This window comes from Lithobates pipiens, unplaced genomic scaffold (genome assembly GCF_037356315.1).
Source record: "Lithobates pipiens isolate NorthernLeopardFrog02 unplaced genomic scaffold, aLitPip1_a1.2 Scaffold_8, whole genome shotgun sequence".
In the NCBI taxonomy this organism is placed as follows: domain Eukaryota; kingdom Metazoa; phylum Chordata; class Amphibia; order Anura; family Ranidae; genus Lithobates; species Lithobates pipiens.
Window position 1 is genome coordinate 87,548,981 of NW_027507903.1, and position 25,007 is coordinate 87,573,987.

Genomic DNA, 25,007 nt, shown 5'->3' on the forward strand with positions numbered 1-25,007 from the left:
GTAGATTTGCAGTGATCTGATACACCTTCCATTTCAAAATGATCGCTTGCACAGTGCTCCTTGGGATGTTTAAAGCTTGGGAAATCTTTTTGTATCCAAATCTGGCTTTAAACATCTCCACAACAGTATTACGGACCTGCCTGGTGTGTACCTTGGTCTTCATGATGCTCTCTGCACTTTCAACAGAACCCTGAGACTATCACAGAGCAGGTGCATTTATCCAGAGACTTGATTACACACAGGTGGATTCTATTTATCACCATCAGTCATTTAGGACAACATTGGATCATTCAGAGATCCTCGTTGAACTTCTGGAGTGAGTTTGCTGCACTGAAAGTAAAGGGGCCGAATAATTTTATACGCACCACTTTTCAGTTTTTTATTTGCTAAAAAAGTTTAAATTATCCAATAGATTTAGTTCCACTTCACAATTGTGTCCCACTTGTTGGTGATTCTTCACAAAAAATTAAAATTTTATATCTTTATGTTTGAAGCCTGAAATGTGGCAAAAGGTTGAAAAGTTCAAGGGGGGCGAATACTTTCGCAAGGCACTGTAATTTAACCACTTAAGGACCAAGCCTCTTTGAGATGTGTTTACAAGTTAAAAAATTTTTTTTGCTAGAAAATTACTTAGAACCTCCAAACACTATACATATTTTATTCTAAACCCTTGTACACACGGTCGGAGATTCCGACGGAATGTGTCCGTTCGGACCGTTTTGTCGGATATTCCGACTGTGTGTGGTCTACATCGGACTGTTTCCGTCTGAGTATCCGACGGACCAAGTTTTCCAACTTGTTGGTAAAATTTTCCGACAAAATGCCACGCATGCTCAGATCAAATTCCTACACCAAAGCTATTGGCTACTAGCGTGAACGTAGTCCTGTCCCATCGTAACGAAACAACATCATCACGTCGGATTTTCTGACAACTTTGTCCGACCGTGTGTATGCAACAGTTTCGGACAAAATGCGACGGATTTGGTTGTCGGAATCTCAGACCATGTGTACAAGGGCTAACACACTAGAGAATAAAATGGGAGAATTTAAATGCATCCCTCGACGGGACGCATTTAAAAAAATTAAAAAAATTTGTCAAGCTCGCATGCAGAAGCGAAATGCATACGCGAGTAGCTCCCACATATGAAAACTGCGTTCAAACCACACATGAGGTATCGCCGCGATCAGTAAAGCGTGAGCAATAATTCTAGCCCTAGACCTCCTCTAACTCAAAACATGCAACCTGTAGAATTTTTTACACGTCGCTTATGGAGATTTTTAAAGAGTGAAAGTTTGTCGCCATTCCACGAGCGGGCCCAAGTTTGAAACGTGACATGTTGGGTATTAATTTACTCAGCGTAACATTATCTTTCACAATATAAAAAAAAATTGGGCTAACTTTACTGTTGTCTTATTTTTTTAAATTCAAAAAAGTGTATTTCTTTCCAAAAAAGTGTGCTTGTAAGACCTCTGCACACATATGGTGTGACAAAGTATTGCAACGACCGCCATTTTATTCTCTAGGGCAGGGATATTCAATTAGCGGACCTCCAGCTGTTGCAGAACTACAAGTCCCATGAGGCATAGCAAGACTCTGACAGCCACAAGCATGACACCCAGAGGCGGAGGCATGATGGGAATTGTAGTTTTGCAACAGCTGGAGGTCCGCTAATTGCACATCCCTGCTCTAGGGTGTTAGAACTCCCAAAACATACATTTTTTTTCTAAGTAATTTTCTAGCAAAAAAAAAGTTTTTATCTTGTAAAAAACAAATCTCACAAAGAGGCTCTATGTCCTTAAGTGGTTAAATTGCGACAGCTAGTGCGGAGGGAGAAGAACTCCGCTAGCTGTGAAAATGGGAATTGTGAAGGTGCGGGGGCTGGTTCGCTCGTAACATGTTTCACCCATATTCAGGGTGTAACATGTAACGAAATGTGAACTTCTCCTTTAACCACTTCAGCCTCGGACCAATAAATACCTTAAGGACCAGAGGTCTTTTTGCAATTTCACACTGCGCTGCTTTAACTGGTAATTGCGCGGTCATGCAATATTGCACCCAAACGAAATTTGCGTCCTTTTCTTCCCACAAATAGAGCTTTCTTTTGATGGTATTTGATTGCCTCTGCGATTTTTTTTTTTGCGATATAAATGAAAAAAGAGCGAAAATTTTGAAAAAAAAAGATATTTTCTTCTTTTTGTTATAAGAAAAATCGAATAAACTAAATTTTAGTCATACATTGAGGGCAAAATTTATTCAGCCACATGTCTTTAGTAAAAAAAATGTCAATAAGCGAATATTTTTTGGTTTGCGCAAAAGTTATAGCGTCTACAAACTAGAGTACATTTTCTGGAATTTACACAGCTTTTAATTTATGACTGCCGATCTCATTTCTTGAGGTGCTAAAATGGCAGGGCAGTACAAATCCCCCCCAAATGACCCCATTTTGGAAAGTAGACACCCCAAGGAAATTGCTGATGGGTATGTTGAGCCCATTGAATATTTATTTTTTTTGTCCTAAGGGATTGAATAATGACAAAAAAAAAAAAAAAAAAAATTTTTTTACAAAAAGTTGTCACTAAATGATATATTGCTCACACATGCCATGGTTATATGTGGAATTGCACCCCAAAATACATTCTGCTGCTTCTCCCGAGTACGGGGATACCACATGTGTGGGACTTTTTGGGAGTCTAGTCGCGCACGGCACCCCGAAAACCAATCACCACCTTCAGGATTTCTAAGGGTGCAAATTTTTGATTTAACTCCTCACTACCTATCACAGTTTCGAAGGCCATAAAATGCCAAAATAGCACAAAACCCCCCCAAATGACCCCATTTTGGAAAGTAGACACCCCAAGCTATTTACTGAGAGGCATGTTGAGTCCATGGAATATTTTATATTTTGCCAAAAGTTGCGGGAATATTACAAACTTTTTTTTTTTTTGCACAAAGTTGTCACTAAATGATATATTGCTCACACATGCTATGGGCAGAAGTCAAATTACACCCCAAAATAAATTCTGCTGCTTCTCCCGAGTACGGGGATACCACATGTGGGGGACTTTTTGGGAGCCTAGCCACGTACGGGACCCCGAAAACCAAGCACTGCCTTCCGGATTTGAATATAAAATGCTATAAAAAACAAACTAACCAGAGTCACCCGTAACACTTATACGGTGATCAGTGGTGAAAGGGTTAACTAGGGGCAATCAGGTGGTTCAAATTTTTATTAGGTAGTATATGGGGGTCCCTGGCGCTATATAAAAACCTGACGGGGAACCTAAATAACTAACTGGCTAACCAGCGTCACCAGTGACACTTATACTGTGATCGCTGGTGAAAGGGGGTGAAAGGGTTAACTAGCAGCAATCAGGGGGTTAAAACCATTATTGGGTAGTATATCGGGGTACCTAGCGCTATAAAAACCTGGCGGTGAACCTAAAAAAATAACTAGCTACCTAGCGACACTAGCGACACTGATGCAGCGTTCAGAAAAATTATCGCTTAGTGACACTGGCAAAAGGGGGTGAAAGGGTTAACTAGCGGCAATCAGGGGGTTAAAAACATTATTGGGTAGTATATCGGGGTACCTAGCGATATAAAAACCTGGCGGTGAACCTAAAAAAATAACTAGCTACCTAGCGACACATGCAGCGATCAGAAAAATGATCGCTTAGTGACACTGGCAAAAGGGGGTGAAAGGGTTAACTAGCGGCAATCAGGGGGTTAAAAACATTATTGGGTAGTATATCGGGGTACCTAGCGATATAAAAACCTGGCGGTGAACCTAAAAAAATAACTAGCTACCTAGCGACACTAGCGACACATGCAGCGATCAGAAAAATGATCGCTTAGTGACACTGGCAAAAGGGGGTGAAAGGGTTAACTCTAGGGGCAATCAGGGGGTTAAATCTTTATTGGGGGGTGATAGGGGGCTACCCTGGACCTAACACTAACTGTCCTGACAGTTTTTACTGTCACAACTGACACTGAATGCATTGATCAGTAAAGAAATGATCAATGCAATCAGTGACACTGTGACTGGGGGGGGAGGGGATCGGGGGGCGATCGGGGGGGGGGATCGGGGGGGGTTTGTGTGCCTGTGTGTACCTACATGTCAGTGTAGTGTTGGTGCACACTTACTTTTACTGTTCTCCTCGTAGTCCGGTCAAAAAGACCGCCCCGAGGAGAATGACATCACTTCCTCCTTCCTGTGTAAACAATACACAGGGGAGGAAGCTTCTCATTGGCCAGGAGCGATCCAGAGGGGGTGGCCGAAAACCAACGGCCATCCCCTCATCACGGAGCGCTCCTGGACCGAATCGGACCGCCGTAACCAGCGGGAGGGGGTCCGATCGGACCCCCCACCCGCTGGAAGGCAATCACGTAGATGTACGTGATTATGCCTGCCTGTGCCATTGTGCTGACGTACAATGGCAATACGGCGGTCCTCAAGTGGTTAAATCCTACATGCTGCACAAATTCATGTGTCCATGGATGGCTGAGGATTCTGTGCTGACACCGAGTTCCCAACACAATGACCAAGCTGTCATAGGCCACTCCCCGTCTCTAGTAATGATCGGGAGCTGGTGGGCCAGGCTTCTGATCTTGTGACCATTGGGATAGCCAATTACAATGGTCACATGATCAGGCAGCCCATCACGTCACCCAGACATAAAAGGTGCAATTAAACAGACCCTGAAGCTGTGCAAGAAGGTGTTAAACAAGGAAATTCATAGAACTTCTAAAAAATGAATCTGAGTAGGCAATGATAAAAGTGCAGAATACATTCAGCCAGACATAATAAAAGGCATTTAATACATTTCTCATATATTAATATGAAAAGAACCTCTATATGAAAGTAGATTGCTGCGAGTTACACTGTATAGAACCAAGGAAGGAACAGAGGATGACAAACATATACCAGTATCTACAGACACGTATACACACAGTCCTCGTGCCTAGTGACACACAGCATTGTGTGATTACTAATAAAAGATAACCTCCATTGGACAGGACTTGCTAATGCTCATATGACCACAACTTCAAACCAAAAAAAGTGTGGCTTCATTTTTCTATTCTCAGCAAGAAAGGGAAGTGTCCAGCTGGATTTCATAGGACTCATTGTTCAGACATGTTGATTCATCTTTTTTATCTGGAACTTCTTGTTTTATCCCTTTACTGATTTCCTCTTTGTATATTCGTAAAGAATAAAAAAAAAAAAAATATACCTGATCCTAGCAGACAAGGATAGGTTATTTTAATAAAGTAACCTAACAATTACAGTCAGGTCCATATACATACACACACACACATATACATATACATACATATATATATATATAATGTTCATTTTTTATATTTTGTTGAGCAAGACTGCCTGAAGTCTAACCCATGGACATTACCAAAGACTGGGTTTCCTCCTTTCTGATGCTTTTCCAGGCTCCAACTGCAGCGGTCTTCAGTTCTTTGTGGGTCTTTCAGCCTTTAGCTTGGTCTTCAGCAAGTGAAATGCATGCTCAATTGGGTGATTGACTCGGCCATTGCAGAATATTCCACTTCTTTTCCTTCAAACGCTCCTGGGTTGCTTTTGCAACATCTGTAATGTGAAGCACCATCAACTTTGCTGCATTTGGATTAATCTGGGCTGACAGTATATCTCTAATCACTGCAAAAGTCATTTGTCTGCTTCTGTCTTCTGTCACATCATCAACAAACACCAATAACGCAGTGGAAGTAATTTATGCCCATGCCATCACTGCCTCCACCATGTTTTACAAGCGACGTTGTGCGCTTTGGATTATGAGCTGTTCCAAGACTTCGCCACACTTTTCTTCCCATCATTCTGGTACAGATTAATCTTAGTTTCATCCATCCAAAGAATGATCTGGCTTTTCTATTCTTCAGATTTAGGAATGGTTTGCACTTTGTGGTGAATCTTCTATATTTGCTCTTGTGAAGTATTCTCTAGATTGTAGACTGACAATGATAAGCTCACCTCCTGGAGAGTGTTCTTCCCTTGTCTGGATGTTGTGAATGGGTTTTTCTTTACCATAGAGAGGATCCTACGATCACCCACCACTGTTGTCTTCTGTGGATGTCCAGGCCTTTTTATGTTGTTGAGCTCACCAGTGCATTTGTATCTCCTCAGAAAGTACCTGGTGATTTGACCACTCCCAATGTTGCTGCCATCTCTCTGATGGATTTGTTTAATTTTTGAAGCCTTACAATAGCCTGTTTGACTTGCATGGATTAGGTTCACAGCAATAGTTTCCAAATGCAAATACCACACTTAGAATCGGACCTTTTACCTGCTTAAATTGATGAAGAAATAATGGAGTCGCCCACACCGGCCATGAAACAGCTCTTGATTCAATTGCCCAATAACCCTTTTGGTCCCTTGAAAAAGGGGGGGACGGCCATCCTTAAGAGCTGTAATTCTTAAACTCTTCCTTTGATTTGGATGTACATACCCTCACAAATTAAACCCGAGAGTGTGCACTTTCAGCCCATATCCATTATATAACTATAGCTTGAATACAGTTTGGTAAATACCTGAAAAAAACTAAAATTTTGCCTGTGTCCAAATATATTTATATAGACCTAACTGTATATACTCTTACCAGACACTTTATTATTATTAGGTACACCTGTTCAATTGCTTGGTAACACAAATTGCTAATCAGTCAATCACATGGTAGCAACTCAATGCATTTAGGCATCTAGATGTGGTGAAGACTTGCTGCAGTTCAAACCAAGCATCAGCATGGGGAAGAAAGGGGATTTAACTGACTTTGAACGTGGCATGGTTGTTGGTCCCCAACAGGCTGGTCTGAGTATGTAAGAAACTGCTGATCTACTGGGATTTTCAACCATCTCTAGGGTTTACAGAGAAAAGTCCTAAAAAGAGAAAATATACAGTGAGTGGCAGCTGTGTGGAGGAAAATGCCTTGATGTCAGAGGAAAATGGGCAGACTGGTTTGAGATTATAGAAATGTAACAGTAGCTCAAATAACCACTCGTTACAACCAAGGTATGCAGAATGCCATCTCTGAACGCACAACACATCGAACCTTGAAGAAGATGGGCTACAGCGGCAGAAGACCACACCAGGTGCCACTCTTGTCAGCTAAGAACAGGAAACGGAGGCTACAATTTGAACAGGCTCACCAAAATTGGAAAATAGAAGATTGGAAAAGAGTTGTTTGGTCTGATGAGTCTCTATTTCAGGTGCAACATTCAGATGGTAGGGTCAGAATTTGGCGTAGAAAAACATGAAAGCATGGATGCACCTTTGGGATGCGGAGGAAAGGGAGATTCACATCATGGATGTGCAGCCATCAAATCTGCAGCAACGCCGTGATGCCATCATGTCAATTTGGACCAAAATCTCCGAGGAATGTTTCCAACACCTTGTTGAATCTATGACACAAAGAATGAAGGCAGTTCTGAAGTCAAAAGTGGGTCCAACCTGGTACTAGCAAGGTGTACCTAATATACAGGGGAGTGTGTGTATATATATATATATACATATATACATATATACATACACACACACACACACACACACACCTTTGTACATGACAGTAGTATGAAGTAGTCTTGCAGTTTACCAATCATTAAATTATGATTTTTCTTCCCCTCTGTTTTCACCTGGTTATATGCCCAGTAACCCAACTCCTGTATTATAGTGATAAAGGAGCACAGCGGCACCTTGGATAGCAGCTAGCAGCATTGTCTGGGGGGTGGGGGTCGGGAGAGTTACATGTAGTAGCTGATTTAAACCAAACTCCAGCCAATACTTTATAAGCAGTTATAGCAAACTTTTTTTTTGTTTTTGTTTTTTACTTTTGGGATAAAGGTTTCACATATATATAAAAAAAATCATCGTAAGCATCTCCTATTAGTGTTAAATGGTTTGTCTCATCTTTGTAACAGATACATACTGCTGGAGAGCTTCTTTTGGGAAACCGACTTACTGGCCAGATCAGATGAAAATAGCAGAAAGCCTAAAAAAAATAAAACTAATGCAGCCATCACAGCCAAGAACTGGCAAGCTGCAATATAATAAATGTTTGCTTTTGTGTTTACTACTGCTTTAAGAAATGTCAAAGTTTTAAAACTGTATGCTAGGCGGATGAAGAAAACAAAATCAGATCCAGTTCTGTATGCATTTAAAAATAATTTAGGCCATATTGACAATTGTGTTTTGCGGTAACACACAGTAATACATGAACATTACAGCAGAGCTATGGTGCCATTCATTACAAATCATTTTTTTTAATAAAAGCTCAACAGTACTAGTACTATTCTAATTAGTGTGGATTTAATTAGAAAACATGAGAATCCTAGTTCACTTACATTTGATACTTGACTCACGATTTGAAGCCTAACTCTGACAAACCTTAAAAAAAAAAAAAAAAAAAAAACACCCATCTCTTGCAGTAGGGCTGTGCTCACGCTGCAAGGGTTAAAGAGCAAGTAAACCCAACATTTCCTATTCCTGATATGTGCCTGCAGTACCATGTACTTGTATGAGAAAGTATCAGGTTCTCTTTGCATTGCTTCCTTTGTGTGAAATCCTGGTGTTCCTAACAGTCCCTCTGCTTTCCTATTAAAAAGCTGCCCACACTAAGCAAGGAAAACACACTGTGGTCAATTCTCTAGCTATGCTGGGAACGCCGTGTGCTCTCCTTCAATGATCAGACTTGTCCTGACACCCCCCTGCACAGCCTTTCACTGGGAAAATTAGTGTACTGCTGTTTCTCCTCCACCAACTCCTATGCAGCTGAGTACAGAGGGAATGAGATCATTTATAAAAAAAGGGGGAAAAAAAAGAAATGGATATATAAAAAATGATAAATTCCTATCAATTAATCACTTTGCATGTTTAGGTCTGGGGGGGGGGGGTTGGGCAATGAAAAGATGATCAATTTCTAAGATGTTATAAGATGCCGCACACTGCTAGACAGTCATCTTATCTTTTCTCTCCCCCCCCGTGCTCCAGTGGTCTAAGGTCTCTGACATCAAGGCCAAAGTAGGGTCCATAGTCCTGCATTGGATCTGATGCCGTTGCATTGGATCTCGGCCAATCTCATTGCAGAGGGACAGTCTACCACCAAAGCCAGAGGGAGCGCCATCTGCTGGTGGAGTGGAGGATGACAAGTTAAAGTGCAAAAAACGCTTTCCCACTCTAGACCAGCACTTATCACTTGCAATGGGGCGGTGCACACTTAGCAAGGGATACCTATTAAGTTTCCCCAGAGTTGGGCTTTGAAACTGAATTTTGGGGTGGAAATAATAAAAAACAGTCACTCCCCATGTGCAGAGAGAGTTTTCTTCCAGTTGCCCCTCTGTATATTTCTGCAGGCTGATTGTAGTGGGGTGTTGTCCTGGGTCCTTCCCACAGCTCTGCTCTCTGCACACACTATGTGATGCTGTCACCACTACCTTTACGAGGCAATATCTGGATATACAAAGGCATTTTGAGCCCACAAAGTTGAGTTCTGCTATCAGAGAAATAAATAGAATTACAGGCTTTTGTGCCTGGAGTTCAACTTAAAGCTAGATACTTACAGCTCCTTGGTACATCTCAATCTCCTTTTCTCCAAAGTAGGGCATTTGCTTGAATGGATTCACAGAGATCAGCACTGGGCCAATATATGTCTAAGAAGAGTTAAGGATGTATAATGCACAACATCATTCATAGAATTAGAACTGAACAGGATATACACTAATTAAATCAACCAATCAGCTTTTAGATGTTGCTGTTCAAACAGTTGAGTTGACTGCTGATTGGTCAGTAAGCATTCTTGTATTTTGCATATTTGTACTAGATGGGGTCATACAGGCCTAGAGAGATGAAAAGCATAATAGGATTATTCAATCATTCTAATCTAATCATTCCATTTGCACTACAAAATCGCAAGCTCGGCTTTATAGTAAATGCCGTCATTTCTTTTGGTGCTCCAGGTTCACTGCTAATTAGAGGCTTTATTTTTTTGTACAGTAGCAGTGTTATATTTTAAGCCCTCTGAAATTAGGCTTCCACCCACTGACCTCGTAAACAAAGTGTAGATCTAAGTCTGGCAGTTATATCAAAAGTCAAAAAAGGAAACAGACATCCAAACATCAGCACTGATCCAAATCCTCTGCATACTTTGGATTAACTAGAACAAACTGACAATACCAGGAGGCTTGATAGATACGCAGCAATCCACAGCAACAAATCCTATTTCAAATTTCATTAAGATCATTTCTGATTGCTTGACGTGGATCATTACACCCACTGAAAGTATTCTCATTAATATTATGCAAAATAAATAGTTGGAACTACCGAATATCTAGACAGCAAATGCTCTTTAGGCTTCAGTCACATGTGCGTTTAGGGGTTGACTATGAATTTCTAACAGAGATTAAGCCGGGCTCCTGCAAACGGCTGTGAGTGAGAAGCCCCATATAAAGCATTGTGTGGCAGACAGCATTAGCAACCATTTGTGACAGTTCCAATGTAAAATCGGACATGTAGTGAATACCTGTGGATGATGCCCAAGCAAGCCAATCTGCGAAATATCAAAATACCATAAAAGATATGCAATATTGGAAAAGTATCAACTTCATTTGTATACATCTGTATAATGGTTTTTAGGCAGAACATAGCCCTGTGTGTTTTTTAAACAAGGTTATGCATTTTTTTTTATAATTTTGTAATCATTTTTTTTCTATAAAAACAAATTCTTTTTGGTTTGGTTGCCGACAAAATCCCAAAGAGGGCTTCAAAAACAAAACAATGGATGATCAGCCTTGGACGCAAAGAGTACCTGCAGAAAATTGCTGCACGATAAATCACACGCAAATGGATGTGGGCTCCGCTAGCCTCTGATGGGGCTATATATATTATATATATATTATAAAATTAAACACACAAATACGTGTAAATGAGGCCTTAAGCTGACCTTAGATGGTTTGAATCTCGGTCATTTCAGCAGGGACCAGTCGATTGCACCAAAGTCAATCCATCAATCAACCTGGATTCAACCAGCTTGTTGGATTTCCCAAGTCGATCCATCAATCAACTTGGATACAACCAGCTTGTTGGATTTCTACCCTGCAATTATTGTCAGTGACTATAGCTGCAAGCAATCAAAAAAAAACAAAAAACAATAGCTCCACAGGAGAGATTCTACGACCCCCCCCCCCCCCCAATCAACCCATGGTTGCAGAAAAGAAAAATTGCATAATTTATTTATGGCCAGTCATAAAGTGGTAGTAAACTCTGTTCTACCACTTATACCTACAGGTAAGCCTAGAAGGCTTACCTGTAGGTACTGAAAATATATCCTAAACATGCACTGTTTAGGAAATATTCAGAGTGCATGCAGCTGGCATGGTATGCTAGGCCTTCAGAGCCTGTGCCGTAAATGGCGGCTAACAGATTGGGCAGCCACAGCCCAATTCTGCACCAAACCGACAGCAACTCTAGCAATTAAATTGCTAATTGCAAACTAATTATATGCAAAAAATTGCCTGTGTGTGATCAGCCTAAGATCTGAAATAAATTAAATAATATTTATAGAATGGATATGAAAGATTTAATATAGAACCGATAAAAATGCATGACGTCATATAGACAAGAAGCCCCTCCAGACCTTCATTCAGATCAGATTGTGTTTTTGGCACAAGTTCAAAGATCTGCGGCCTCATAGGCATTTTTACTAGAACATCTTTCATAGATGGAAGTGTTTGTAGATAACCAACAGGACCATTGGAGTGCGTGTCTAACAATCCTGGCTTACAGTGGCACAGATTAACACTCATTCATGCCTTACTACATAACAATCGGGTCATTCAGGGTCTGGAGAACACTAGAAGAATATAAAACCAGAGAAATGGTCTTGTTTTCAACTGTACTTTGTTTGCTGCACTTAAATGTGTTCAGTTCAATAGAGTGACCTAAAAATAATCAAGTCTACAATTCTCTTCAGACATGTAATGGTTATAGAACAGTTTTCACTCAATAATATTAAAAAAAAAAAAAAAAAAAAAAAAAAAAGAGTCTAAAAAGGACATACTACAACCATCATAAAGGCATAGACCATGGAGCAACAATTAATACAGTTTCCAATTAAATGATTTAACTTATGTTTGTGGGTTTTAGTAGGTTTTCAAATAGGCTTGTGCCAAGTGGAGTTTTAAAGTTTTATTTTTTTATAGTCAGTTTTCATTGCGGTCTGTGTTCCTGTTAGGGAGATTCGCTCTCTCTCTGTCCTAGTAACCACGGTCATTGGGACTGAAAGTGGGTGAAAATCTAAAATTTTGAATTGTCACCAGAACTGTCAGGTCCCATTCACACCACTCAGGTCTGTTGCAGTGCCATTAACAAAGGTGCTTTAAGATGCATGTTAACATTTATTGTGTTAAGGGAGCCCATTCATTTGGATGAACTGCCCAATGCACCACAACAGAAAAAAAACATTAATTTTGTTTACATGCTTCTCAATAAGGAATTCTTGTGGGTGTTATAAGAATCTGGTATAACATGATTGTTTTACATTCTCATTTTAAATAGGGATAGAATATATATATATATATATATATATATATATATATATATATATATATATATATATATATATATATCCCTATTTATTATGGTCATTGGTTACATAATATAACAATACAGGAAACAAAAAGGTCATCATGTATGGCAATTTGCATATACAGCCCACTGGCATGCTCAGGAATCCAAGCCTTGTATACAAACAGTTGTTTGCCAAGGCACACTAATGTTCTCTTGTGCTAGCTGCTTCAACCAATGCCAACTGTACTGAAAGTTCCACACCCGATTGTAAATTTAGAAACCGCAGACCACTATTAATGTGGGTTATATGTAGCCATATTTTCCTAGCAGATGCAGGAATACCAGCAACATTACAGAGAAATCACTTTGCTGGTGGTATTATCTGGTGCTGCATTGGGTCCCCCTTTCATGGCACTGTCCAATGCCCTTCTTGGGGATGTGAGTAGGAGAAAGCAGATCAGCCTGGTAATGCAGCTTGTGTCTGCAGTACAACTTTTAGCAAAAGATAAGGCTTTGTTGTAGAGAAAACTATACAATACTAAATAGCTAATTATATATATATATATATATATATATATATATATATATATATATATATATATATATATATATATATATATACACACACACACACATATACATATACACACACACATATATACATACATACATATCTATCTAGATTATCTAGATCGAGAGATCCCCCTCTCAATAAGCTCAAAGGCAATATTGGTACGTTAAATGATAGCTGAAGACCAATTTGTCTGTGCGCATCAAACACAGGATGCAGAACGTGGAAAAAAGCATTTCCATTCACAAAAAGCTACACTAAGCTATTCTTTTCAAACCTAGTAGGGACAAAAATGAAAGGGTGGCTTTGATGTGAAAAGGAAACAGTTCCAATATTAGATTCTGCTGAGTGTTGTGCAGACCAGTTTTTACTCTCATTTGTAGTGAAATACATTTTTATATCAACGTAACATACTCCCATACTACATCAACTTATTTTGCATCTATACTCATACCTATATCACCAACTTAAAATTGGGTACATGGTCTTGATTTAGGGCTGCAACTAACGATTATTTTCATAATCGATTAGTTGGCTGATTGTTTCGACTAATTCGACTAATCGACTAATCGGTTAATAAGCTTAAGAAAAAAAAGTGTGGTGTTTAATTTAGTTAATATGTAAAGTTTAAAAAAAAGGCAATTTATTCTTAAATATCTCTGTATGCAATGGTAAAAAATAACTATATTGTATATACTATTAGAGGAGATATCCTGTATTATACTATTAAAGGGTGAATCTGGTAAATATCAGACTCCTAGATCAAATCTTTTCTAAATACCCAGCAGCTGAAAAGAGTACAGATGTGAACGTGTTCCATAGGAAGCCATGTAAATGAACTGTAGTGTGGTTCTGCAAAAAGCACAAAAAAACACATAGCTGTGAACCAGGTCTAAGACGTTTAGCAACATAATGGGGGTTAAAAACTAAAATTAGCCCTTTATAGTACAAAAAAAAAAAAAAGTACAGTAGCGATTATTTGCTCTTTTTGCACTATAAAAAAGGGCTCATTTTAGTTTTAACCCCATTATGTTACTGGCCGATTAATCGATTATGAAAATAGTAATCAATTTCATAATCAATTAGTTGTTTCAGCCCTATCTTGATTCATCTGAAATAATAAAAGAAACATAGAAAATGTTCATTAAAAAAGTAGGGAGACCAGTAGTTTAATGGCATGGACCAGTGGATTTGAATTGTTCAGTAAATAACACTACTTGTTACATCATCTTGTAATCCAGTCATAGAGGCTATATCTTGCTTCAGAATACTGGGAATATAAATATTTGAAAGGATACAAAGATAAAATCATCCATGTAACGCTTTTTTAGGTTTTCCACAATGGAGTCTTCTGTGATTTTGGAAAGGAGGACCATATCATCCACTCCACTGTGCTTGACATTGTGACTCTGCCAGTGGTATCTATAGTGTCCTTTACTTCCCTGGAAAAGAAGATCAGAAACAAAATTTTAAATGACAAAAATAACAAAAATGGTGCCACAGTAAAAATATTCATACAAATCTTTTGTGACCCAATTTTTTTATTTATATTGTGACAGTTTTTTTTTTTTTTACATTAAGTTCCAGCATGGATGGATTATAGTCCTACAGTTACAATTCATTTTTTTACCCAGTTATCAACATGTAAAGAATGTAAAACACAAGAATCAGCACTGGGTACCAGGCTATAAAAACATTTTTTCAATAATAAACTGAACTTCATATTACATACAGCTAGAATTTCCTGTTTACTCAGTAGCCTCTGTAATAGGAAGTCCCGTCTCCTGGGCCAGCATTGGACCACTGTTCTGTCTATCTTAGAAGTCGGTTCAGGAGGCGGAACTTTGTATTAAAAGAGGCAGCCTAGTAAATGGGAGATTCTTGCTGGATGTAATCTGAATCTGAAATGTAATCCCACCCCCCTCCCTGTCCCCCCTGAGGCAGCAGTAATCTGATGTGAGGCTGCATTCATGGCAATGGAGAGGCTGCATATGGGCATTGATCAGACTGCAGATGGGCTTTGATCTAGCTGCATTGATGGGCAATTGTGAGGCTGTAGATGGGCATTGATCAGGTTGCATTGATGGGCAATTGAGACTGCAGATGGGCATTGATCAAGCTGCATTAATGGTCAATTGTGAGGCTGCATTGATGGGCACTGACTCTTATTTTGCTTCAAAGTTCTTTTTTTTTTTTTTTATTAAGTTTTTTCCTGAAACTTCCCTCCTAAAATGAAGGTGCGTGTTATATGCCCATAAATACAGTACTCCGATAGCTCCTGTGGTCACTGGCTCACTATTGGATAGTGAACCTGTCCATCCTATTCTGAGCAAAAAATAAAGCACCTGAGAAAGGAAGGAGGGTTGCAGGCCAGGGCAGGTGACCATAAGAGCAGGCTGATACTTGCACATTAGAGAGTGTTTGGGGTGTCTAGATCACTCAAAGAATTCAAGTACTGATAAAAATGTGTATATTTTAATTTGAAGCTGTGTGAGTGTGTGTGTGTGTGTGTTTATATATAGTCCCTTCCCACCCCTCCCTGATCAACATGATAGTACCAATTTTTTTTTCAATCAAAAGTATTACGTTTCAAGAAATACTTCTTCCGAGACCCAGTCTAGGTCTTTCTGCTGGACATGTTGTTTCGTACCAAGATCAAGTTTTTTTGGAAGGGGTTGGCAGACTCATGTAAATATCACAACCTTTCTTACAAGAGCCCTCAATTTATTATATATATATATATATATATATATATATATATATATATATATATATATATATATATATATATATATATATATATATATTCTGTATATATATATATACACACATACATACACATACATACATACACATACATACATACATACATATATACATACAAACACATACACACATACACTCTAAGGTGTTCCTGCTCCTCCTCGATTTCCATTGGGTGCTGCAGACTTTAGCTGCGCAATCTTCTGATGAGACGTTTGATTACATGAGTGTAATCAAGCAACGGATCAGCAGATTAGACAGCTGAAGTCTGGACATGTACATCTAGGATGTCAATGTGTTCTTTCATATAATGCCTGGGAACAGCAGTATAGTGACCGACATCAGCCCTAAAGATTATGCCTAAGAAGAGAAGATGATTGATGGCAGAGAAAGCCAATAGCTGTGAGAAGTGCTCCAATCACAATCAGGAGGAGAGGGGAGGGAATTCCTGGTAATTACAAGTTACTTAAACAGCAAATTAAAGGGATATAAGGGGTAACAGAAGATTTTTTATCTTCATGCATTAAGATAAAAAGCCTTCTATGTGCAACAGCCCCCCTAACACTTACCCGAGATCCCTCTCTGTCCACAAGTGTCTCAGTTGTCCGAGATTCTCCCTCCTGATTGGTTGAGACACAGCAGTAGCACTATTGGCTGCCGCTGCTATTAATCAAAGTCAGCTGGCCAGTCAGAGGAGAGAGGGGGCAGGGCTGGGTCGGGGCTCCATGTGTAAATGAACACAGGAAGCTGTGACTTGGCTTGGGTGCCCCCATAGCAAGCTGCTTGCTGTAGGGGCACTGAACTGAAGGATGGGAGGAGCCAGGAGCACAGAATAAGGACCAGAGAATAGGAGGATTGTGGCTGCTCTGTGGAAATCCACAGAGCAGGCAAGTATAACATCTGTGCTATTTTTTTTATTTATTTTTTTTAAGGAAAAAAAAAAACACAAGAATTTATAATCACTTTAAGGCAGGCTCCAGCTGCTGCAGCAGCTTCAAAAGGGTTATACTGTGGAGAAGCAAGTTTGCAGAGAATCGTATAATCCGTTTTAAGGTTGGAGGAGTGTGGTAAAAAAAAAAAAAGATAAGGCTGGATTTCAGCTTTAAGCTTATAACTTTGAGAAGTCTACGGCAGCCCATAAAGGATTGGCTTTCCATTCAACCAGAAATTTGAGAAAAAAATAAATAAATAAAATAAAAAAAATAAATGACTTGATTCTCCCATCCACAGACTTCTATGGCACCTATAGTTGTTCTGTAGTGAAGTGATGCTCTGTTGAAGATTCTAATGGCTAGTGATAAAGCATAGTACTGCAAAAACGTCATACTGCATTCTTCATTTAAATCATAGCTGTAAACTAATCAAATTTCCTTAACTTTGCCATCTATAGGAGGTTTATCATTTTACAGACTTGCCATCAGAAGTGGTAACCTTGCATGTAAGCATTCTCAACGTTTCTTTGTATCCCAACTCTCCAAATATGCCCTGTGTTGTTGGCATCTTTTTCAAGTCCAAGTACACATTTAAAATGATTACCATACTTGGCTAAACCCCATTTTGATTGTTAAAATGAAAACAAAGAATCTGTCATTGATGTTGAAGTTCAAAGTAGAACGACACACTTACAATACAGAGCGAAAACACAGAAGGCAAACAGAAGTAAAGACATGAGGCACAAGGACAAAATCTAATTACAAAGCTATAAAATTAAAAGAAGAAAAAGAGGCTTACATATGGCAGTGCTTGCATAGCTGTCATTCAAGCCAGACAATATAATAGACAGCCCACCAAAACTGGAGACTTGGTTTGTGGTGCATGCTAGCGAGATGAGCTCCTATACACAGACACACGTACAATTGGAGTGGTTAAATCCCTCCCCACTGTATATCCAGTTTCTGCCCCCTTATGGGTGTTGTCACCTACTTCTCTTCAAAAGCTGGCCATGTGGGGCATATTGGGCAGTCTGTCACACCTGAAATTTGGCTTTCACAGGCCTGGCTGATGGACAAGGCAATTGAGGTATCTGCTAAAGGGCCTAAGCAGATTAAAGAACCTTGGTCGAAGCAAAATGTTTTGTACAGGGTCTTAAAGTGGCTGTAAACCACCACTCTCCCAGTATAAAATTAATGGCACAGTATTATTGTTCATGATTTATATAGCGCCAACAGTTTACGCAGTGCTTTACAATGTAGCGGGGGGGGGGGGGGGGAATAGCACAATTACAGTACCGTTTAATACAGAAGGGATACAAGGGCCTAGTTTACATTCTAAAAAGGGAGGGGGTGGTGGTACAAAAGGTAATCGATGCAGGGAATGATTTGATGTGGCTTGGGAACAGTGGTTAGGTGGGTGTGGGATAGGCTTCCCTGAATAAGTGAGTTTTGCAGGGATCTCGTAAAGGTGGACAGGTTAGGGGCTGATCGGATATACCGGGGCAGGGAGTTCCAGAGGATTGGAGAGGCTCCGGAGAAGTCCTGAAGGAGAGCATGAGAGGAGGCAACAAGGGAGCTAGAGAGCAGGAGGTCCTGGGAGGAGCGGGGGGACGATTGGGGCGATATCTGCAGATGAGGTGGGTGATGTAGCTGAAGGGGGGTATGTAGAATGAGACACACACACACACACACACACACACACACACACACCTCCTGCATGTATCCCTACCTTGCAAATGTACCCCCCCTTCAACAGCAGGAACCCCGCAAAACTCTGGAATCAGTGGGTGGGTCTCTTTGCCAGAGCTCGGTGGGCGGAGTTGTGATGTCACAAGACTCTCCACCCAACTCTACACTCTCCTATTCCTGAGTTTTGATTACCATCCAGTCAAAACTCAGGAAAGGCACCACATAAATGCAGCATGCCCAATCATGCTGAGGTGTGGAGCAGCCAATCCTGGGAGAGCTGAAGAAGAAAGGAGGGGGGGATAAGAAACTGGAATCGTAACTCTCTCTGATGCCGTTCATTAGATAAAGAAATTAAATGTCAGTCACAGTAGTGATGTGGCTACACAAAATTATCTATGTCATTTTTTATCTTACTGCAAAAAGACAAGAGGATTGCTCAGAGCTAGATTAACGTCTCGTGGCAATACTCGGCACAGATGACTTGACATCCTCTACTGTACCAGGTAGAAGTATTAAAAAAAAAAATCAGGTTTACATCCACTTTAATGTAAAAGCAGTCTAGATTGCTAATCTAATAGCACAAAACTAAAAAGGCAGCTTGTAAAAGTTTGCCCTGTACATCCCTTCCAGTGTTGCAGTGCCGTGTAGCTCAACCCTGGACCACTGCTAATATTTTACCCTTCCGGTTGTGTTGAATCCTGCTCCCCTCCTATAGGCTGTGGTTCCTCCTAACCACTTACATGTTCTGTAGTGATGTTGCTTAAAGGTTTCCCTTAAGATGACTGGTAATCAGTGGGATGCCCGTTGGGTTTGTGCCCTTCTCTTATATACTGTAATATGCCAAGAAGTGGTGGACCTTACACAGGATTTGTGACTGTTGGAGGTATGGGGACTTTTTAGGTGTTTCTCAACAAGGGTGGTTATGTTTCATGGAAAGTTTACAAAGGAAATAGAATTCTTATTTTGTTTTATTTTTTTAGTTTTTTTAGACTTAATTAACACCATCTCAGTACACCTCCTTTGGGAGAGACAGCGATAAGTACTAACAGCTGCTGACCAAAAGAAAAAAATAACTGTCAGATATAGGGATGCATTCAGTCTGCACGTTAACGTTAATAAGTATTATACAACATGCAATTGCAGGTCCACAAAATCCCTACAGAGTTACAAAAGGTCACATCTAAATAAGGAAATGGCATTTAACATATATAAAAAAAAATCTGTTATCTCCACAATGCCTTCCAGCTATTTTATCACCTTCTCTATCCCTAAAGAATCAATCTGAGTTTGTTTTTCAGCTTAACAGGTGATTATACTAGAAGAAGTATGCATTACAAAAAACTGCCTTTTCCCTGCCCATGACTCTAGAACAGGATTTTTCAACTGGGGTGACGGTACTGACCGATTATAGATTTCCACGGTTGACTTTATTTTACAAAGGACTGAAAGAGTGGATAGGTTCTCTCCTCCTCTGTACATTTGCCAGCAAAACTGAAATCTATGCAAGCCACCCGCCCATGTCCTACCAACCAATGACATCAGTTGCTATGGGCAGGTCAGACGGCTTGCATAGCTTTTAGTTTGGCCGGAAGACGTACAGAGAAAAGCAGAGAAGAGAGTCGGGAGGATACCGGAAGTGATCAACAGCTTTTTTTTGTACACAGAAGTTACAGTGGAAATCTATAATGATCGGTCAGTACTGGGCTGTGGGCGATTTAATGGTGTCAAGGGCGGGGGGGCTTTAGGGAGGTAGGATTTGTGTTAGGAAGGGGAAATTTGGAGTGGGGTTTGTGCTAGGAGGGGAGATTTGTGCTGGAGGGGAGGGGATTTGAGGGAGTGATTTGTGCTAGCAGAATTCTTTTACAAATATCTGAAAAGTGTGGTGTGCATTTGTATTCAGCCCCGCTGAGTCATTACTTTGTAGAACCACCTTTCACTGGAATTACAGCTGCAAGTCTTTTTGGGTATGTCTTTACCAGCTTTGCACATCTAGAGTGTGAACTTTTTGCCCATTCTTCTTTGTAAAATAGCTCAATCTCTGTCAGATTGGATAGAGAGTCTGAACAGCAATTTTCAATTCTTGCCACAGATTCTCAATTGGATTTAGGTCTGGACTTTGACTGGGCCATTTTAACACATGAATATGCTTTGCTCTAAACCATTACATTGTAGCTCTGGCTGTATGTTTAGGGTCTCTGTCCTGCTGGAAGGTGGACCTCCACTCCAGTCTCAAGTCTTTTGCAGATTCTAACAGGTTTTCTTCTAAGATTGCCCTGTATTTGGCTCCATCCATCTTCCCATCAACTCTGACCAGCTTCCCTGTCCCTGCTGAAGAAAAGCATCCCCACAACATAATGCTGCCATCACCAAGTTTCACGGTGGGGATGGTATGTTCAGAACGATGTGCAGTGTTTTACGCCACACACAGTGCTTTGCTCTTAGGTAAAAAAAGTTCAATTTTAGTCTCACCTTCTTCCACATGTTTTCTGTGCCTCCCACACTGCTTCTCACAAACTGCAAATGGGACTTCTTATGGCTTTCGTTCAACAATGGCTTTCTTTCTGCCACTCTTCCATAAAGGCCAGATTTGTGGAGTGCATGACTAATAGGATCTGTCCACAGGACATCTCCCAACTGAGCTGTGGATCTCTGCAGCACCTCCAGAGTTACCATGGGCCTCTTGGCTGCTTCTCTGATTAATGTTCTCCTTGCCTGGCCTGTCAGTATAGGTGGACAGCCATGTCTTAGTAGGTTTGCAGTTGTGCCATACTCGTTCCATGATTGGCTGATTGATTGAGCAGTGCTCCATGAGCTGTTAAAAGCTTGATATATTTATTTATTTATTTATTTTCAACTTCTTCACAACTTTATCCCTGACCTGTCTGGTGTGTTCCTTGGCCTTCATGGTGCTGTTTGTTTACTAATGTTCTCTAACAAACCTCTGAGGGCTTCACAGAACAGCTGTATTTTTACAGAGATTAAATTACACACAAGTGGACTCCATTTACTAATTAGGGGGCAATTTTTAGATTTTAGTTAGAATACTAATGCACGGCACATTTTTCAGATTTTTTTTTTTTAAATTGGAAAACCATTTATCATTTTCTTTCCACGCCACAATTATGTGCCACTTTGTGTTTGTCTATCGCATAAAACACATTTACGTTTTTGGTTGCAACATAACAAAATGTGGAAAGTTTCAAGAGGTATGAATACCTTTTCAAGGCACCATATACTGATGCTTATGTAGGCTTAAAAGTCCTTACCCAATACATGGCCAATAGATCAGCAAAACTTTAGCAGTTACAGAAAAATTATTTTAAAAACTTCCAATCATTTCTGAATAGCAGCTAAAATAAAATAGCAGTTTATCTGTAGTAATGCAGAACAGCAAGACCAATTTATATTCTACCTCCAGTTATGGGCATGGAATTTATTCGGAATAGCAATATACTGTTTGTGCACAGATGCAGGGCAGATGTCAGCATTCTGGTACGCAGCGCTATAGACTGGTGATGTGGCCTGTTGTCACTTTTAAAGCCTAGAAACCCTTTTACCAAAAAAAGGAAGAAAACTGCTATGGTAGTCCGGCTCCTTAATACATTTCCTATTTTAAACAGCAGTTTCCTGCCTTTCTACAGCTAAAGAATTTGTGGAATTTTTAGCACCAAGCAAAGCTTTAAAATCTGCAAAGCCTCTGCCCACAAAATGATATTGGATTGTTCTCGCTGAAACCTTCGTATCATAAAAAACCGTTGTTAGCATTTAGAATGGACCAAACAGGCTAGAGAATAGAACATCTTAGAAAAAGCCAACATTCTGGTTCCATGGTTTAAACTGGGCAAAACAAGACATAATAATAATAATAATAATAATAATAATAATAATAATAATAATAATAATAATAATAATAATAAATACAGGGTATACATTTATCTTTTTGGCAAAAAAACTATTTGAATTAATAAGGATAGGAGCACTATGCAAAGTTAGTTTACAGTTAATGACTAGAAGTTCAGTAATCTACACAAACTGGAAATCATCAGCCACAGATTTTACCATACATCAAAATGCTCCTACAAGCTAGACAGGCTGCATTCAACTGTAGCCACAGATTAACAATTAAAGAGGAAGACTTGTTGAAAGCCATATTATACAAAAAGGTAAAAGGCCCGAATGTCAAGATGTGATGCACATATATCATGAGTTCAAATACAAGCCTAGCAGAACCTTAGCAAATGCACCGTTTAGAGCACATGCTTTATACTGACTATTGCCTGAGATAATTGGAAAATGCTTTTAAGTCTCAGGACATAGTTGGTCAGTTGAAAGAATTTTACCAAAACACTTTACAACCACTCGCTTGATAAATTCATTGTGAAGAGTCACCATAAAATTAGATAATGCAGTACCTTAAAGTGGTTGTAAACCCTTACAAACCACTTTGACCTACAGGTAAGCCTAGATTAAGGCTTACCTGTAGGTCCAAGAAATATCTCCTAAACCTACACGGTTAAGGAGATATTTGACGAAAGACAGGCAACGCTGTCTACGGCGCATGCGCCGTAGACAGCGGCGTGCAGGCGCACTGAGCGCGCCGCTGTCAACGGCGATATGCCGCGAGTGGGGGCTCCCGTGTGCATGCGTGGGAGTGATGTCATCGCGGCTTCACCAAATGACAGCGGCGGAGCAGCGAGACCCACCGAGAAGATGGATGCTCCGGACTACAGGGGACAGTGGTGACTTCACTGGCTCCTGTGTCGGGTAAGTGACACATAATGGACTACTATGTGATGCATAGCAGTCCATTATGCTTTACCTTTGCAGGGAATCAAAGAGGAAGTAAACCCATCAGGGTTTACTTCCTCTTTAAAGGCCAAGTTCACCTTTTATTTTTCTAAATTCCAGCTCTCCTATGCACAAATATATAGCATTCATGTACGTTTCTTGCAAAAATATCAGACAGACATGTACCCTACTGTCCTCCATCCATGATTCCAAACATATCTATTGCTTCTGTCTTATGTCCTTACAGACTGTAGGTCATGACACAGGAAGGAGTTGGCCAGCTGTCCTCATTAGCACACCATGCAGCATCCACTCACCCATTCCCAGGTGCACGTTTTCTAAATGAAATGCAATCAGCGATCACCCTTCTCACTAAATACACAATATACACTCAGATTGTATATGGACATCTTTATACAATTACATAGAAGAGAGTGGACAGAAGCACTCAGTTGTCCAAGCCCCGTTCACGTCTCTGCATATTTTAGTTTTTAGCGGGGGGGGGGGGGTTTGGAGTGTTTTCACTCTTCATACATAGGGTAGCCAGCCCACCCACCTTAATGTGCTGCCCTACACAGCGATCACCCCAAAGACTAAAAGCCGCTAGCAATAATCACATGTATAAAACAGGCTGGTTGTACCCAAGTTGTTTGATCAGCATGTCCATACACGTTTCGAATCTCGGACGGTCCCTGCTGAACTGGCCTGAGATTTGAACAGTCTATGGCCAGCTTAGTGGCCGTACACACAATCCAAAAATCGGACAAAAAATACCGCTTTCGACATGATCGTACGATTAGGGCTGAAACAACTAATCGATTAATCGACAACTTATCAATTATGAAATTAATTGATTACTATTTTCATAATCGATTAATCGACCTGTAACATGATAGGTTAAAAAAACTAAAATGAGCCCTTTATAGTACAAAAAGAGCAAATAAATCGCTACTGTAAATATTACTTTCAGTAGTGATTATCTGCTTTTTCTACTATAAAGGCCTAATTTTAGTTTTTTTTAACCCCAATATGTTACTAAGCGTGTTAGATCTGGTTCACATCTATGTGTTTTTTGGTGCTTTTTGCAGAAATGCACTACAGTTCATTTACATGGTTTCCTATGGGACACGTTCACATCTGAAAGGGTCAGGGACTTTTAACGCAAAATAGTGCTTTATTGATTCAATATACTTCATTGGAGAAGCTGCAGAAAAGAATGTAATGCGTTTTTGCAGCAATTTGTGTTTTTTAATCTGGCCAAAAAAAAATAAAAAATGCAAAATCACGTGCGCAAAAATCAAAAAGCACAGCAAAAGGCACTGCAGAAACAGATCAAAAGCAAACTGCATAGGTGTATATCGAGCCTTATGCTGGTCACACAGATCAATTTTTGGTTGAGAATATTCAGACAATGAATGAAAGAATTTTGTTTGAAATTTTAACTTGTTTTTAAAATTAATGTAATATCTGAACGAAAACCACATACACTGTCTGAAATTTCCTTTGACTAAGAAGTTTTCTATTATTTCTAAATTTTTCCATCACTGTGGTTGAAAATGAACGTCAATTTGACCCACTTTTTTTTTTTTTTAAAGGTTATTAACCGATTAATCGAAACAATAATCGGCCAACTAATCGATTATGAAAAATAATAGTTGCAGCCCTACGTACGATAAATCGGAC

At 39.8% G+C, this 25,007-nt stretch overlaps 1 protein-coding gene across 2 annotated transcripts in view; it reads right to left on the reverse strand.

Annotated features, from left to right (window-relative positions):
* MYO1E (myosin IE) overlaps positions 1 to 25,007 on the reverse strand; it is a 235,689-nt gene that overhangs the window by 137,855 nt on the left and 72,827 nt on the right. For both annotated transcript variants that reach the window (XM_077472372.1, XM_077472371.1), the window contains exons 2-3: positions 14,451 to 14,594; positions 9,578 to 9,667 (exon numbers count right to left, since the gene is read on the reverse strand). In XM_077472372.1, coding sequence (XP_077328498.1) covers positions 9,578 to 9,667; positions 14,451 to 14,594 — 234 coding nt within the window. The remainder of the gene's footprint in view (positions 1 to 9,577; positions 9,668 to 14,450; positions 14,595 to 25,007) is intronic.